Source organism: Cyclopterus lumpus, chromosome 22, assembly GCF_009769545.1.
Source record: "Cyclopterus lumpus isolate fCycLum1 chromosome 22, fCycLum1.pri, whole genome shotgun sequence".
Classification (NCBI taxonomy): Eukaryota; Metazoa; Chordata; class Actinopteri; order Perciformes; family Cyclopteridae; genus Cyclopterus; species Cyclopterus lumpus.
This window is the reverse complement of record NC_046987.1, coordinates 11997649-12013852: the sequence shown is the minus strand read 5'-3', so window position 1 is coordinate 12013852 and position 16204 is coordinate 11997649. Positions and strand designations below refer to the sequence as shown.

The following is a 16204-nucleotide window of genomic DNA, read 5'->3' as shown; positions in this document are numbered from 1 at the left end:
TTTTTTTCTTTTTTTTACTTGCAACTCTTTAGTCACCTCGTCTTTTCAAAAATAATGTAGTAGTTCAACACACATTTCTTTCTCAATTAATAACCCAACACGATAAAGTCCCAGCTGTTTGTGAACCCTGCTCCTCCTCTGGCTCCCTCTACTCAGGTAGGCCACCAGGTGAGCCAATCACAACCTCAGAGAGGGTAATTGACAGTATGGCCCCGCCCTCCCGTCCACCTGTAATCCAATCCGCGCGCCTGTCACAGGTAAAACCGGCCTTAATTTCTCAGCATAGTCCCAAAAAAAGCGAGAAAAGCCGACAAAACCCGTTCTCTCAGAAGGGGACACCGTGTTTGTTGCCGCAGCCCTCATCCAGAGTTAGCGGCGGAGTTTTCCACGGCAAAGAAGACGGATCGGATTTTCAGTACCAACTAGAAAGTCCAGTTCGACCGACCGAAATGTCACAGGAGCATGACAAGTAAGTGTCCTGACTCTGCATTTACAGCATACACAACGACCACGAGACTTTATAAGCTTGAAAATACTATTGTGGGACATTTTTATACTGTTTTTGTGAGTTTATGGTACTGATGGATTCTTTAAAACACGGTCCACCTCTGACCTGCAGCTGCTGTTTGATGTTTTAAAACATGTGTTCTGCTATTTAAGTATTCTTTTTAGGATTATTTATCATAGTTTTTTTTTTTAGGGTGAGTTTACTTTAAGACTTTGCTGCCAAGCTGGAAGGCGATTGTATCTCATAGTTTCCCATGGTGTAACTCCGCTGATTTCACCTGTCATGTTCAAGCCTGTACAGGTGTATCTCCACCTGTTGTGCGAGCAGAGGCGCCTGTTAGAATAAAAACTGTCCCGTGATAGAGGTGGGCGGTTTATTGTTTGATTTTGCTTTAAGCTCTAACAGTTATGTGGATAGTCTCGATGATGTTTGTTTAGGAATAAGCATGAACCTCAGCAGCGTGATGTCAGCTAAAGAAACTGGCTCTGCAGATGGTTCATTCATGACGGAATGTTTAGCTTCACTAAAAAGTATTTATATATACTTTATATAATATGAATATTGGTAAAAAAAATGCTTTACCTATATTTTGTTTGGTATTTGAGGCCAATAACGAGGGACGTTTTGAGGGGAGTGAAATTGTACACCTGCTAGGCGTTGGCTCGACTTTACTAACATAGACAGTAGTCTAAGCAAGCACAGGGCCATATGAGGATAGTAGATTGTACACTACATGACGAAAATGTGTCAAACATTTGATACCAAATGCATTGCACAGTTCTCTAAATGTTGTGACTTTTTTTGTCATGCTCTTGTGCATTAAAAGAGACAAAAGCGAAATAATGCTGAAATCTAATTTTAATCTCTCTCTGAAAAACAATCAAACTCCTTTTTTGTTGTTTTAGTAATGGATTACATGTCCTTCGAGTTTTATTGCCAGTAAATAGTGGATCTTATCAGGTTGCCTTTTATGAATAGCACAATTAGATATAGGATTACTAATTATCACTTAGCTTTGACCATTGAGAGGAAAAAAAGCTTTATTTGTTGTAGATACTCAACATGGAAACTGAGCCGTCCGTTTAAACTTTGTCATAATCACTTTGCAGTGGCAGAAAATCAGGCAGTTGGATTTAGAGGTCAGATGATTGAAGGTGTATTATAAGTGTGAGTAGCTTCCAAAGTTTGACAAGGAAAGCTAATGATAGATGAAACTTTAATTACAAGAGCTCGACTAATTACTTAACTTTGTTGGTTCACCACGTCTAAGTAAATATAAGCTGAGCAAACATTACAATTTAGTCTGAGTTCAGTATTGAAATGATCAATGTGTCTCACTTGTTGAAATTGTGTATTCATTTCTTTTTAAATTTAAGACGTTTACCTAAATTCAATGAGCTTGAATGAACACGTTACCAGCAGATGAGACACATCAAAACACAAGCTTGTCTGTTCTTATTGGTCCAACTGAGTCCTGTTTACAAAGCAATGACTCTAAAGGACTCACAAGATGGAGGAGGAATAGAAGGAGAAATACGCTGCCAGTGACTTTGAATAAAAACTCATGATTCTCTTCCGAAAACAGTAGCATGGCGCTGGAATGTGACCGGGTCAGTTGCGTCACTTGCGGTCAGCTTCTCAGCCAATGAGAAGTTCCTGAGTCGTCACACCGGACGAGCCTGTAGAGCATCTTTTGCTGGAGACACCTTAATGGTTTGATGGCTGAGATTTGTTACACAATCCTTGAAAAGCTTGAACAACAGGTCTGACATATAAAGAACAGCTACGTGGTTGATTGCTCTCTTTTATAACCTGTTTGTCTGTTCTGAACGAGGTTGTTGTGATTGTAGGTTTTGGCTTTGTGAATTCGTATGAAGTCAGTGAGGTAACTCAAACTGTCGAATGCTTGAGAAGAAGCTCATATAAGGAGAAATTAATCCCGGAGTCTATATTTGCTGTTTTTTAAACATGTATGAGTAGTGTACCTTAAATTAAACTTTGAAATGCATTGGAAAAAAAGCTCTAACATCTTAATAATTAATTTGCACGTCACTTATGAAACTCTGTCTTTTCACAGTAAGCGTGCGGTCCTGGTTCTCCAGAATGAGCCGGGCTGTGGTGGACAGCGTCGCTCCTTCACCACAGAAGACGAAGCCTGGAAATCCTTTTTGGAGAACCCGCTGACGGCTGCCACCAAGGCCATGATGAGCATTAACGGGGATGAGGACAGCGCCGCAGCTCTCGGCCTGCTGTACGACTACTATAAGGTAATAGGAACGACTTACCAAGGGATGTGGAAGCAATCAAAAGTGCAACGTCTTGTATCGGGGAGGGGGGGGGGGGGATCCTGACAGGCTTTACCTATATGATCTTTTTCCATACTGCCATCTGACCACTAAGCAGCATCTGTGAGGCAGAGCTTATGTCATGTAACTGATCTATAGCCAGCAGGATGACCCAGCTTGTTGCATGTGATGTGGTCAGACGCTGAGCGGCTGTGTTTACCCTTCTATACAGGTGCCCAGGGAAAAGAGAACAATAACCCAAAGCAAGCCAGAAGGCCTAGTCTGTGATGTGGATCCCAACAAAAGGTAAACAACAGCACGAAAAGCAGAGGGGAACCACGGCATGAAGGGAACTGCACACATATACATTTGTGAAGGAGCACATTGTTTATCCAAAACCTCTCTTCAGGACCAAAAACAGCCTTGTTTTTAGCTTATTTAGGAGTCTAATTCACTATATGTGCACACTATAAAACACAAGGTTACACTAACTTTATTCATCAGGTGATGTCCCTGACATCAAGACTTATTTTTCAAGAGAAACCTGAGAGTAAAAAACAGTCAAAGTCAGACAGTCGCACAAAAAACGATTGACAAAAGACAAGCTTAAATATCATAAAAATAACACATAGAGCTTTAAATTCTCAAAGCAGAATAAAATAAAATAATTAATGGTGTATAGTACCTGAATACATTACTTTACATTACATGCGTTCATATTGGTTGTATAAGGGTAATAAATATACTTTTTGTCCCTAAATTGGTTGCACAGCAGTGAAAACTAAGAATAAATAACACATATCTCATGAGCACATATACACAAAGAGTAAAGTACCAGTAAAATAACAACCACGTATCAGTTCAAATATGATTTAAATTATAATAAAGGTCCTGAAATGGTAGATGTGCTCATATCAGGGTATAAGAACAAGTTTTTAATGTTAGTTTTGGTTAATGAGATTCACAATAAACCAGATAACACCAAACATTCAGTGCTATGTGCTGTTTTGTTGCAGACATCAGATCCAGGCCGGACACCACCCCATAGAGCAACATCAGGAAGGTGGTATGGAGAGCAGGATCCAGGTCCTCAAGGGGCCCTTCAATATTCTTCAGCTGGCCCAGGACAAGAGGGCCCAGTTCCCCTTACCAGGTCTGTTCACATAGCATAAACAATAGCATAAACAGACACGAGCAGCTTAAAAACTGTAAATCTGATCGTCAATTTGCTGATTTTGTCTTTTCAGACACGACCGTCACCGTTTCCATTGCCGCCGTGCCAAACTACCCGTCCGTCAAGACAGAGATGCCCACTCACGGCTTCTCAGTGACCGTGCCAAACAACTGTGCCGAAACCGACGGCCATGTGGGCGTCTATGGCCGCCAGCTCACCCACAACACGGTGCAGTTCAGTCCCAGCACCCATTCCCGTACGCCCCCCGACTCCACCTTCTCCGAGAGTTACAAGGATGGTTCCCAGGAGGTGTGTGTTTCGATCCCCCTCTTTCTAAACCCCACTAATGCTCTCCCTAAAAAAAACCTCCTTCCTCTGTTCTCCGCTCTCAGATCTCTCCCATCACACAATGGGATATTCACCTGATCCCATGGAGCCAGCGGTGGGCTCAGCCTTCCCTGGTTTTATTTGAACATGCCAAAATAGCGGCTAGTGTGTTATTATGCCATTGTCTCACGAATAAAGTGCTGTACTCTTCTCCTACAATAGCCAAAGCCCTTTCTCTCTCCTCTTTTTCTATTTTACCTGGAGGCGAATTACTTGAGAAGAGTAACCCAACAAAACGCCTGTACAGAAAAATGTGAGAGGGAGGTGGGGGATTAAAGGAAGGCCATTAAAATGAAAATAAATCATTAAAAATCATAGCATAGTAGCTGTTTAATATCCTCTTTTTGCTAGGCCTTAACTCTTTATCTGTTTTCTTTGTGCATTGCAGGTGTATTCCTTCTCTGAGGATATCCAGTTACGTATGGCCTCCATGACGCCTGAGGACTACACTCAGTTTAACACCTTGCCGGGGTAAGTCGCTCTGCCGCCTGCCCACCGTCGGACTTCCACCGCCTTTCAGCATTTTAACACAACAGCGCAGAATGGCCCCATTCATGGCAGTCACAAGGGAGCCACCGGACTACCCTCCGTGTGAAAGACAAGAGTCTGCACACACGGGCGTTATCTGGCCCCCGCACACTGATTTTAAAGCCACGTTTTAGATGCAATTGATAAATGACGCGTGCCCCATTATGCTTTGGTTTTTGAATGCTATTGTTGCATTGTCACCCAGTTTTAAAGAAAATAAAAGCCTTTTCTACATGTCTTATTCCTGATGTTTACTTAATCCTGCTGCTTTTTTTTAATCGTCTTTTAGGAATAACTTTGAGTACACCCTTGAGGCGTCCAAGTCTCTGCGTCAGAAGACAGGTGACGGGACGATGACGTACCTCAACAAGGGCCAGTTTTACCCGATCACCCTCAGGGAGGTTGACAACAAAGGAATGCAGCAGCCCATTACCAAAGTCAGGGTAAGAATACGAAATACACCTAAAACTAGACAACATAGGATGAATCACGTTAATCAAATGCTAAATTATCATTTTAACCTCTGACGTTGTCATTGTATGTGCTCATCCATTGCCAGAGTGTAGTGATGGTGGTGTTCGGAGAGGAGAAGTGCAGAGATGATCAGCTGAAGCACTGGAAGTATTGGCACTCCAGACAGCACACCGCCAAACAGAGGTGTCTGGACATTGGTAAGAACCACTATTTTTATTTAAGCTGTCAATCACGTAAAACATATGTACTATTTGGTGGAACAAGAGTGCTGCAATAATGTGTCAAATTAGCAGTTGAGCAGTATAGTTAACAGGAAAGAAGTGTGTTGCTATGAATTAATTCTGCAGCCTTTAAGAACTCAGCATGTCATAAATAAATAAACAAAGTTTCCCGACACTTTTCCACTTTTTCACACTGCTATTAAATTCACGAAACATTTGTTTTATTGTGACAGCTGACTACAAGGAGAGCTTCAACACCATTGGTAACATCGAGGAGATTTCCTATAACGCCATTTCCTTCACCTGGGACACCAATGATGAGGCCAAAGTAAGACCAAAAACACAGAGACACAATATAGAACTGAATGACGCCATGTTCAAACCACAAGGCTGCTTCATTTGTTTCAGAACAGTGTTTGGTCCACAGGGTTTTCATAAACTTCCTTGTCTTGAACTCTTAATACCAGCCTTGAACTTTTCACATCAACACTCCTAAAACCTTAAGCCAAAATTCCTCCTTTTCTTTTTAAGGTATTGTGTGTTTTTTGCCAAAGACCAGAATTTAGGTTTCAGGTGTTAACATGTTTGTGATCATCAGCAGCTTTGTTCATTGTGATCCTCCAAAATAGTCGTTAAAGAACATCGAGGCCTAAATAGAAGCGTGAGGATGCCGTCACGACATCCCTCCCCTCCTCTTGTGTGTTTAGTTTTGTTGCGCGGAGACTTGGAAGTGTGCGGTGAGCGTTTTCTTGACTCGGACCATTGTGATGCTGTGTGTTAAGGTTTTCCTGCACACCAGACAGGTGCAACAAAGGGTGCTGGAATGAGGAAACTCAGCAGGGGGGGACAGAGACTGGATCACACAGTTAACAAATAAAATCCTGTTCAACGGGTAGCAGAGATGACTGAAAAGAGGAGCTCCTGTCCTCTCTTCCACTTCCATTTTCTCACTTGTTGTTGACCCTCGTGTCGGCGCTCTCTGGCACCGATCCACTGTCAGCCCGAGGTGGAGGACGACCAACAAGCTAAACAGACGAAGAGACAACATGGCGCCGCTGCTCTTCTCCAGTGTCTTGCAACTTAAATAGTCACAGGCACAAATGTCTCTCGCAGACACACACACACACACACACACACACACACACCAGGATGTGCCTTTAACTGTCTCATGACTCGAGGCCTGTGTCCATAGGATGTTCATCCTTGTGTGTATTTTTTTTAAGCACCACCCCGCCGCGTTGTTTGAGCATCTGAGGTGTTGGATGACAGATGAAAAAGTGTGTGTGTGTATATTTACCTCTCTTTCTCATTTTCTCTCTGTGTGTGTGAGCAGGTGTTTGGCTTTCCCCCAAGGGTGATTTGCTCCGCAGCATATATGTATTGTGGTGTGTTTGCAAAAGGCCTCCCTTATGTGTACCTGCTCTGGGGCAGTTAACGGATGTTATCAAAAATGATGACAATTATTTCTTTAATGCTTTTAATACAGTATAAAGCAGCCACAAACCCCAAATACATGAAAATATTGTAGAAAATATAGCTCACACAAACAATTTAATAAATACAATTACATGTAAAGGGATTGTATTCCAACTTGACAGACACCGTGACATGAGCTTAATTATATATATATATATATATATATATATATATATATATATATATATAATTAAGCTCATGTCACGGTGTCTGTCAAGTCAATATATATATCTCATTGATTCATCGATGAATAGACCAACCCCATGCACAAATACATTCACTAAGATAACTTTTTTCTTGGCCTTTCAATAACATCTATATTATCTGTGATGTTTGCTGCTGACCCCTCGGTTTCTTTCTGTTCGTTATGTTATGATAGTGTGTTTTGTTGACACAATGATAACCTGTTTTCAATACAAGCCCAGGAGGACAAGGGAGCATCTCCACGAGAGAAAGTGAGCCTGTGATGACTGTAGTTAACCAATGGAGGGCAATACAGAGCTGCAGAGCCTACTTCAGTGTTTTACTATGATGATAATCTGAATGATGGAATGATTCATGAAAACCTTCATGATTTAGAAGCAGCTATTATAGAAATAGAAGACGATGCTTGTCGACAATTTTATTGTTTATGTTTGTTTCGACAACTTTGTACGGGTGAAGTTGGACATTTTCTCCATATTTTAAACACAACCGTTCCTCCTTTCACAGATCTTCATCTCCGTCAACTGCCTGAGCACCGACTTCTCCTCCCAGAAGGGCGTGAAGGGGCTTCCTCTGAACCTGCAGATTGACACCTACAGCTACAACAACCGCAGCAACAAGCCCATCCACCGCGCCTACTGCCAGATCAAAGTCTTCTGTGACAAGGGAGCTGAGAGGAAGATCCGAGACGAGGAGAGGAAGCAGTCCCGCCGAAAAGGGAAGGTCGCCGAGCTTAACCCTAGCCTTGCCTGTGAGTCACTCAGGAGTACTTCACCTTGTATAACAAGCATGAGCGGGGGCCTGAAACTGCTATTATTTTCCCACCTAATCCCAGAGTTTAACTGTATTAGTGTCGGTTACACTTCATAACAGATGAAAAAATACAACACCTGGGCTCTTTCTCACCCCAAATCATCGATGAGTTTTGGTCTTAAAGCTGCAGTAATCATAATTTGTAAGTGAATGTTTGAAATTAAATGATTGTCATGTGAGAGTGGACGCTGGAAGTGATGAACCACTCACATCACTCCTGTCAATATCAACCTTCTGATGAACCCACTGTAAGCTGCCATCCCAGGCAGACGAAGTAGGGAGTAGCTGGAAACCAAAACACAGCTAAAATAGAGTGAATATTGTCCATAAATGTGCCCAGACACACAACTCTAAATGCTTGAGTTGCTCTGTTTGTGGGGTGTGTAAATGACTTTACGTTATAAAGGGATTCTATGTCAATGTTGTACAGCTTATTGTGCTGCTCCCAAGTGGCCATAACAATACATTAATGCAGATTTTAAAGACGCATAATGGAAACCTGATGAAAGACTAAACGGCTCCCTGTTGTGTCTTTTCCTCCCAGTTGCAGATGCCAAAGTCCCCATCCTCCAGAAGCGCAACGATGTGACCATCTTCAAGATGATGACTGACCACGAGACCCAGCCCGTCCTTTTCATTCCTGACATCCACCTCTCTACCTTCCAGCGCCATGTGAGTGCCAGTCACAGACGCACACGACTCCACCATGGATCAATATGTCTTGCCTTTTATTTCTGCCCACAAACATTTTTGTTTTGCAACATTCGGAGCATCCTAGATGGTCCATAAACAGTTTAGTTTCTGCCTCCACACACTCATCAGGCAGCTGGGTCGAGGTGACATGCTTGCTTGCTAGTTGGCAGGAACATTGAGTTCTGGTTTAGAGCTTTGAGTCCTACGTACTGATGGCTGTATTTCAAACTGCTTACTCACCGGATGAATCATTTACCAGTGACTCAAAACAAACCGAGGGTTTCAGAAGATACTACCTGTTCTTCTAAAATTATGTGTTCGTATGCTCAGAGGAAAATAAAGAGATATATTTAGAGATTGAGAGAAGACTGCAGACTGCAGTGTTGATGATGTGGAGATGCTGTATGTGGAAGATTTTACCGACCCGGTTTCTCAGGTTTTAATCTTCCTCTGACTGGACTCTGAGCTTTGCTTCTTCCAGTCAGGATGAACATGTTTGTGTGTGTTTGTTTGTGTGTGGGCCTGCCCTGTATACATTATTTCAGGCACTTTTCATGTCTTCTTTGATATTTAGGATGAGCTGATATATTTGTAGTAAATGAAGGAATTAAATCATTTGACTACTACTGACCTTTGACTGCCCCCTTCTGGCCACGTTGTGAACTGTCCCAGCTGAGTAACTAAGTCTACCCTGGCTGAGGGAGGGACAGAAGGTTATTTTTGGTGTTACCACGACATTGAACCTGACTGAACTGCTATCAGTTTCTGATAAACTCTGGGTTTACAGGGTTCCCTCTCAGAATAGAATACTATTAAAAGCAATTCCTGCAATCATTACAGTTGCTGAAAAAAAAGGCTCCAAGAAAACGTGCATTGCAGGATAATAATTTTACCATGAATATTAGGTACACAACTCTCAGATATCTACAGCTGAAACTATTCACAATTCAGTCATCTTTGATACTATATATAGTTGGTAGTTGTTTTTTATCCATATTTTCCATATGAGTTAATTTCTCCGTTTCTGTTTCCTCTGCAGACTTTCCCAACCGAAGACGGAGAGGAGAGGTAGGTTCACAGAGGCCCTGATATTACACTCGCTCTTCTCACAATTGCTTTTAAAGTCGTTTTGAAGTGAGACAACCTTTTGGTTCCTTCCCAGTAAAAGGAATACAGAGCTACATATGCTGTTTCTAGGAAATGATCGTTGGCATTGTGTGCATACGAGTCAGTTTTATAGCCTGTTAGCTGGTTGTTTGTATTTCAGTACTGATTCGTGTATGTGTCCATTGCAGCTCGGCCATGAAGAGACCCTTCAGTGATGAGGAGTTTGGTTCAACTCCAAACAAGATGGCGAGAGGAGGGGAACCAAAGAAAGGTACTGTGTGTGTGTGTGCGTGCGTGTGTGCGTGTGTGCGTGTGTGTGTGTGTGGCTGTCATGTAATGTAATGCTTTGACTGTTCACATGCATCAGGGGAGTTGTGCTCTTTTCAGAGGACACATCATTGTGTTAAAGTGTGTATTTGCTGTAGTTGGCCCCTAGAGGCAACACACACACACACACACACACACACACACACACACCACCTTTACACCAGGAGGCCTCTTATTAGGAATAATCACACACACGTGCATGCACTGTGTCTGACTCTTTGTCTCTTTCCTTTCTGCCCTCCTCCCTCTCTCTCTCTCTCTCTCCCTCCCTCTCTCTCTCCCCCCCCCCCCCTGAGCCATGTGATTCCAGGTCTTTCAAAACACATACACGTGTCCAAGGCCTCCACTGAACCAACAAAATACCACTGATAACTACGTGCACAGCACACACTTGTAAACAAGTCCATGCCCTTTCCTCTATATACTATCATAGGCAAGCAGCAAGCTTTTTTTCAATAATAAAATGTGTTAATACATGCTTTAAGATGTGTTATATCTTATAGGCTTCAACTTGATCATTTAAATATACCTGCATACCTCACTACACTATACGACCATAAAATAAATCTCAAATCAAAGTCAAAAACTCAGTCAGCTTTATTTGTCATTTTTTCGATGACAAAGATCTGAAATTGTGTTTCTCCCCTTCTCCAACATAAAGTGATATGAAATGGAGCATTATTCAGCAAAAAGCATGGTCAATTTGCCACCTGAAATGTACCTTAAATCTAACTAAATAGAGTAAAAGGTTTTGGTGAAGTTTTAGATAATCTTTCCACAATAGCTGTTGTGTTTTTCCAGTTAGAAAATTGTCAGTGCTGCAATGGTTTGAAAGGAATTCTGTTGACGTTCGAGTGAAAGAGAGAACTGCCAATTTGTTGAACAGCTTCCATGAAATGATGTCCGTCCCAAAAAAGGTTAACCATGGCAGCTCCAGACCATTGTGAACTGTGGCCTATATATGTTGTAGCATTATGAAACCCCACCATACAGTCACTTGCCATACTGTCTCACTTCTTTCTTATATGGTTTTGCTGCATCCTGGAGCACAAACAAGTGAAAAAAGTCCTGTACACATAGTTCCGTCTTTAAATAATTGTTGTATTTAGAGGCCAAAACAAGTTGGAAAACAATATGAGAAATTCTATTTTGGGCATTATCTATTTAGAGAAGACTGAGCGGTGGGTCTGCCCATGTATAATGATTGTGCTTTCTAGGTGTGTGTTGTCTGGGCCCAGTGCCACTTCTTTGAGTGCCTGAAAAGTCTGGCAGGGGAGTGTTTAGTTTATACAGTACATCTTCAAATTCACTAATGGATTACACATACTGTATGTGTGCATGTGCTTCGCCGCTTCAAAATGGAGACAGGGAAGCAGTAAAGCCACAAATCCTCAAACTCACACAAATGAACCAAACCAGCAGTCGAGCTCTTCAGACTGACGCAAATGCTCGCTTCACGCCTGCAAGTGACTTTTGTCTGAGGCCAGATTAGGAGGTTGCTTTTGTGTCCGACCCATGAAAATACTTTGCTTTAACACATTCTCATCTCTTCTTTCTCTTTTTCCCCACACAGTGCTGCTGTACGTGCGCAAGGAGACGGAGGAGGTGTTTGATGCCCTCATGCTGAAGAATCCCACGCTGAAAGGCCTGGTGGAAGCTGTAAGTTGACTTCAGGTCATCGTACCGGTTATGGCTGGAACTGCGCTGCATGATTTAGTTTTATATTGGAGGTCTCGGGCCAATGCACTTGAGACCAAGTTCCCGCTGTGTGTCAAAGAAACAACGGCAGGTTAACTAAGCTGTAAGAGGACACAGACTCTGGATTGGGGGAAATCAAGTGTGTATTGGGGGAGAAAGAGAGAGAGAGAGAGAGACAGTTAAAAAGGGACAGAGGGCGATGCTTAAAGCAGTAATGCGGGGTGGGGTGGGGGGGGGGGGGGGGGTGGGAAAAAAGTTTAGGAAAAGTGCAAGTGCTGGAGAGAGAGCAGAAGAGGAGAATGTGAGACAAGGGTGGGTAAAATGCAAAGACAGAACCATAAAAAGAGGCAGGTGTGAGGCTACTTTCAGCTTCAGTAATTATGGAGAACCAACAGTGGAATCGATTGCTATAACAGTTGAACCAGATGTCAGTTCAGGATTAGAATTTTCTACTTTTATGTTTCTTTCAATAATCTAACATTGATTTGTGTTTGTTTTTTCAACCAGATTTCAGAGAAGTATGAATTACCTTTGGATAAGGTTGAAAAAGTCTATAAGAAGTGCAAGAAAGGGTTAGTATGCTTTATTAACACTGCATTACAATGTGTGTAACACTTTGTGAAGGACCAAAACTGACATTAATTAATAACCAGATAAATGAGTTATATTCTTCCTTTAATAGTATTTTCTTCAGGGGCTCTCTCAAATTTAAAAAAATAATGTTAATAGGCAAATAATGCCAAATGTAGTTCTATAGTCTATAATGAGTGTCAATCAAGCCCTTGGCTTTCCCAGATTCATCATTGGCTGATTTATGTCATATCCCTTTGACAGAGAGGCCAACACTGCTTTACACTAGTGCCAAACCACACTGACACATCTTGCCTGATTTAACTTCCAAACATCTTTCTAATGGGTATTTATTTGGTAATTTGTGAGTTAATTGAACTTTAGCAATCAGAATCGTTGCTGCTCTGACGCACATCAGCCAATCATGAGCTGTAAGAACAGACCCACACAGGCTTGATTGACATAATTGGGATGTGGAAGGTAAATTAAAGTAATCATATTTGCATATTGAATGTAGAGCCATGGTCTTGGGCAAAACCTTAAAGGAATGTTTGACATTTTGGGAAATTATTATCATTATTAAAGTTAGAAGAGAAGATTGACACCACTGCTATATTTTTGCAGCAAAAATGTGGCTGTAGCTTAGCTTAGCACAAAGACTGGAAACAGTGGGAAATAGCTAGCCTCGCTCTAATCAAAGGGACGCTAACTGGCTGCAGCAATATGTTCAATAAAGAACATTTCCCAAAATGTTAAAGTTTTGCTTTGAAAGTAGATTATTGTCAAATTATTTTACAGATCCATCCAGTAGATTGATTTCTCCATTTTTTGTGTGTGCTGTTTAATAGAGGGCATTAGTCTTTGTTTTGTTGAGGATGAAATGAACTGGTCACTAACAACCATATCTGTTTTATAATAGGATCCTAGTGCACATGGACGACAACATCATCAAGCACTACTCAAACGAAGACACCTTCCAGATCACCATGGAGGAGATGAGCGGCATGTACAAACTTACCCTCACTGAGATCTGATTGGATGGGAGGAGGTGACATCACCCAGACCAGAGGGATGGAGGACGAATGAAATGGAGCCGTCAGGAGTAGTGGTTTACACGTGTAGCTATGCAGTGATTATGGACTTGATTTCCAACTTAAATAATGGTGTCTTTGTGCTGTATTAACATCAAACTAATTTTAAAGTCCCACAAGAGGTATTTAAATAAGCCTTAGCTCTTAATAAATCACAATGTTGATTAGATATGGAAGTTATACATTTTGATTCATTTAAACAAAATTATAATAATAATTGTGCATACGAATCAACAAGTGAAAACAGGTTTCATTGTTATGACATCTCTATTTTGTATTCAGTAAGTTGCACCTCAGATAATAATGCCTACGTTTGTCAATGTGTGTGCAGAGCATTTGTGGTGCTGCTATACCTCATGCTATGCAAGCAGCAGTGTTTCTTTTTGTGAGGGAAACGGCTTGTCTTTTGCTTCCTGAAGCCATAGCACTGATGATTACAATCTGTAAATACAGTGATTTTGTGCCCAAAAGGAAGACAGCAACTTGTTGATGGAGCCCAAGTGGTTCAGTGTATTAATACAAAACAACATGGCAGTATTTAGTGTGCAAAACTCTTCAACCATCATACAATTAGAGTAGAATAATGTAAATGGTTTTTTTTAGCAGAGGATACATGTTGTTTGTGAATGAAATGACTTAAAATATGTTTTTTGTTCGATCAATATAAAAATAGCCTCTTTGTAAGTATTAAATAGTCACTAAATATTGATCGATAACGATGCTAAAACACAGCCACCGTTCTCCTGTAGAGTAGTTTTCTGGATGTTGATGAAATAGGTCAATGAATGTCGAGTACAGTCAGGCTGTTCTGGAAGTGCAATATGACATTTAGGTTCAGACACATTCAGAAAAACCTCTCCTCTATTGCCATAACTACGGTATATGATACATATTATCTGATAAACAGATTTTTTAAAATGGAAATATTGTTGTTTATATCCACTGAAAAAATGGATCTATCTGATCCCTTCTTTTGTATGTCAGTACTTATTGTGTATATATTTATTGAGAGATGGATGTGGGTCATTGTTTTTTTAAATTTACTATATCCAAATTTCTATTATTCCTATTAATATAATGTTTTTTTTTCTTCTTTTTATATGAAGTTATTCTATGTCAAGGGACAAAAAGTTATTAATGTGATTTTTGTAATGGGTTTGATGTACAAAGTGCCCAATAAAAGTTCTCTAGCAGCTTCTGTTTTGGTTGTCTGAGACCTTCTCTTCTTTGTTTTCTCTTGTACTGTCTGACATATTTCATTCCTTTTCAAACATCACCTCCAAATTCAACTCAAAATTGTAAATTTTTACAACCGTCTATGAATAGGAAATGGTTTTCAATATGTTTTAGTAGATCTGTCTGGTTGAAGGGTTGAGCTGCAGCAAAGATTAACTTTGCCATGCCAGTGTCTTCTGTGTGTGTCCACAGGAACAGATGTCTGGGCATCAACCCTCAGTCTGTATGCAGGAAACAGGCAGACAGGACAGCCTGATGCAGAGAAGCTGCTCTGTCGGAAACCTTGTCTCAAATTCCTGCATACACCCTTTGGTTAAAATAGTCTATTTGATATTTTAGTCACATTAGTGGCACGGTTCTAGGAACGATATTGTCAATCAGCCGGTCCACCACTTTGGTCCAGACAGAAAATATCTGATCTATTAAATGGATTTCCATTTAATATTGATACAGACATCCTCATGACTGGTGGTATGTTGTGTTAGCATTTAGCTCAAAGCACAGCACCCACTTTAGTCTATACATTAATGAAATAACCTGAGAAGAAATGTGACCCCTTATAAGCTATTCCATCTAATATGTATACGTTTAAGGACATTTAGTCAACTTAGTCACTTGCCATCTGGTCTTTCTTTTACTGTCTCTCTCATTCTCTCCTGACTTGTCCTTGTTTAAACCCACCAGTTCAGGAAACTGGCATATGCTCTCTCCTTGTTTTCCATCACATGTTACTACTAACAGTCAAATGTTACATCAACATCATAGAAGACAAAGAATAATATGGGTATTGGCCACACATTGAATATCCACTGACCTTTGTTTGCTTTTTTGTCTGGATGAATTTGTGTTTTTTATTACGACTTACAAAGTGAATGGAGGTTTTTTAAGGTAAGACAGGATTTGTCTGGTGTTTTGTTTTTCAATGCATTATTGTTACTGTAATATAGCATTGCAATTGTTTTTTTCCTTATATTGCATCCAATGTCCTCCATTTGTTTAGTCACCATGTCATAAGACTACAAAACTCTTGAGTGGGGTCTTGGTCCGAAGTATAACTCATGTGCCATTGTTCACGTTGTATAATGAACAATGTCAGTTTAGGGGTATTGCCTAATCTCATTGTCCTACTTGTCTTCTGCTACGTGTGAATTTGTTGTTCAATAGCCGATGCTGCAAAAAGCGGTTAACGCATGGATTGCACAGATGATTTGCATTGAGGTTGTAAACTGGAATAAAGTGTTTCAGTTTAGATTGCCTTGGATCTCTAAGATGATTTATGACTGAAAGCTTGGATATCATTAAAATGTACAGATTTTATTTTATTTTGGCCATGTTTATAATGCTTTTATGCTCGCAATTTCACAACTGACTTTTTAAACTCCTTTTCTGCTTTGCTACCTAGTTGAAAAGTG

At 40.8% G+C, this 16204-nt stretch overlaps 1 protein-coding gene across 1 annotated transcript; it reads left to right on the top strand.

Annotated features, from left to right (window-relative positions):
* Positions 1 to 313: 313 nt before the first annotated feature.
* grhl1 (grainyhead-like transcription factor 1) lies at positions 314 to 14754 on the top strand. The gene is made up of 16 exons (XM_034525498.1): positions 314 to 469; positions 2586 to 2775; positions 3026 to 3099; positions 3810 to 3946; positions 4041 to 4276; positions 4743 to 4825; positions 5172 to 5325; positions 5442 to 5553; positions 5811 to 5905; positions 7765 to 8008; positions 8615 to 8742; positions 9803 to 9831; positions 10059 to 10141; positions 11771 to 11856; positions 12403 to 12467; positions 13385 to 14754. Exons 1-16 carry the CDS (start codon positions 450 to 452, stop codon positions 13497 to 13499), a joined length of 1851 nt encoding a protein of 616 aa, XP_034381389.1. The 5' UTR covers positions 314 to 449; the 3' UTR covers positions 13500 to 14754.
* The last annotated feature ends 1450 nt before the right edge of the window (positions 14755 to 16204 follow it).

Excerpts from the sequence above, each read along its gene's own strand:
- grhl1 (XM_034525498.1), top strand. The coding sequence starts at position 450 with ATGTCACAGGAGCATGACAA. Across the intron at positions 470-2,585 it reads ATGTCACAGGAGCATGACAA|TAAGCGTGCGGTCCTGGTTC; the intron begins GTAAGTGTCCTG and ends GTCTTTTCACAG. Across the intron at positions 3,100-3,809 it reads GATGTGGATCCCAACAAAAG|ACATCAGATCCAGGCCGGAC; the intron begins GTAAACAACAGC and ends GTTTTGTTGCAG.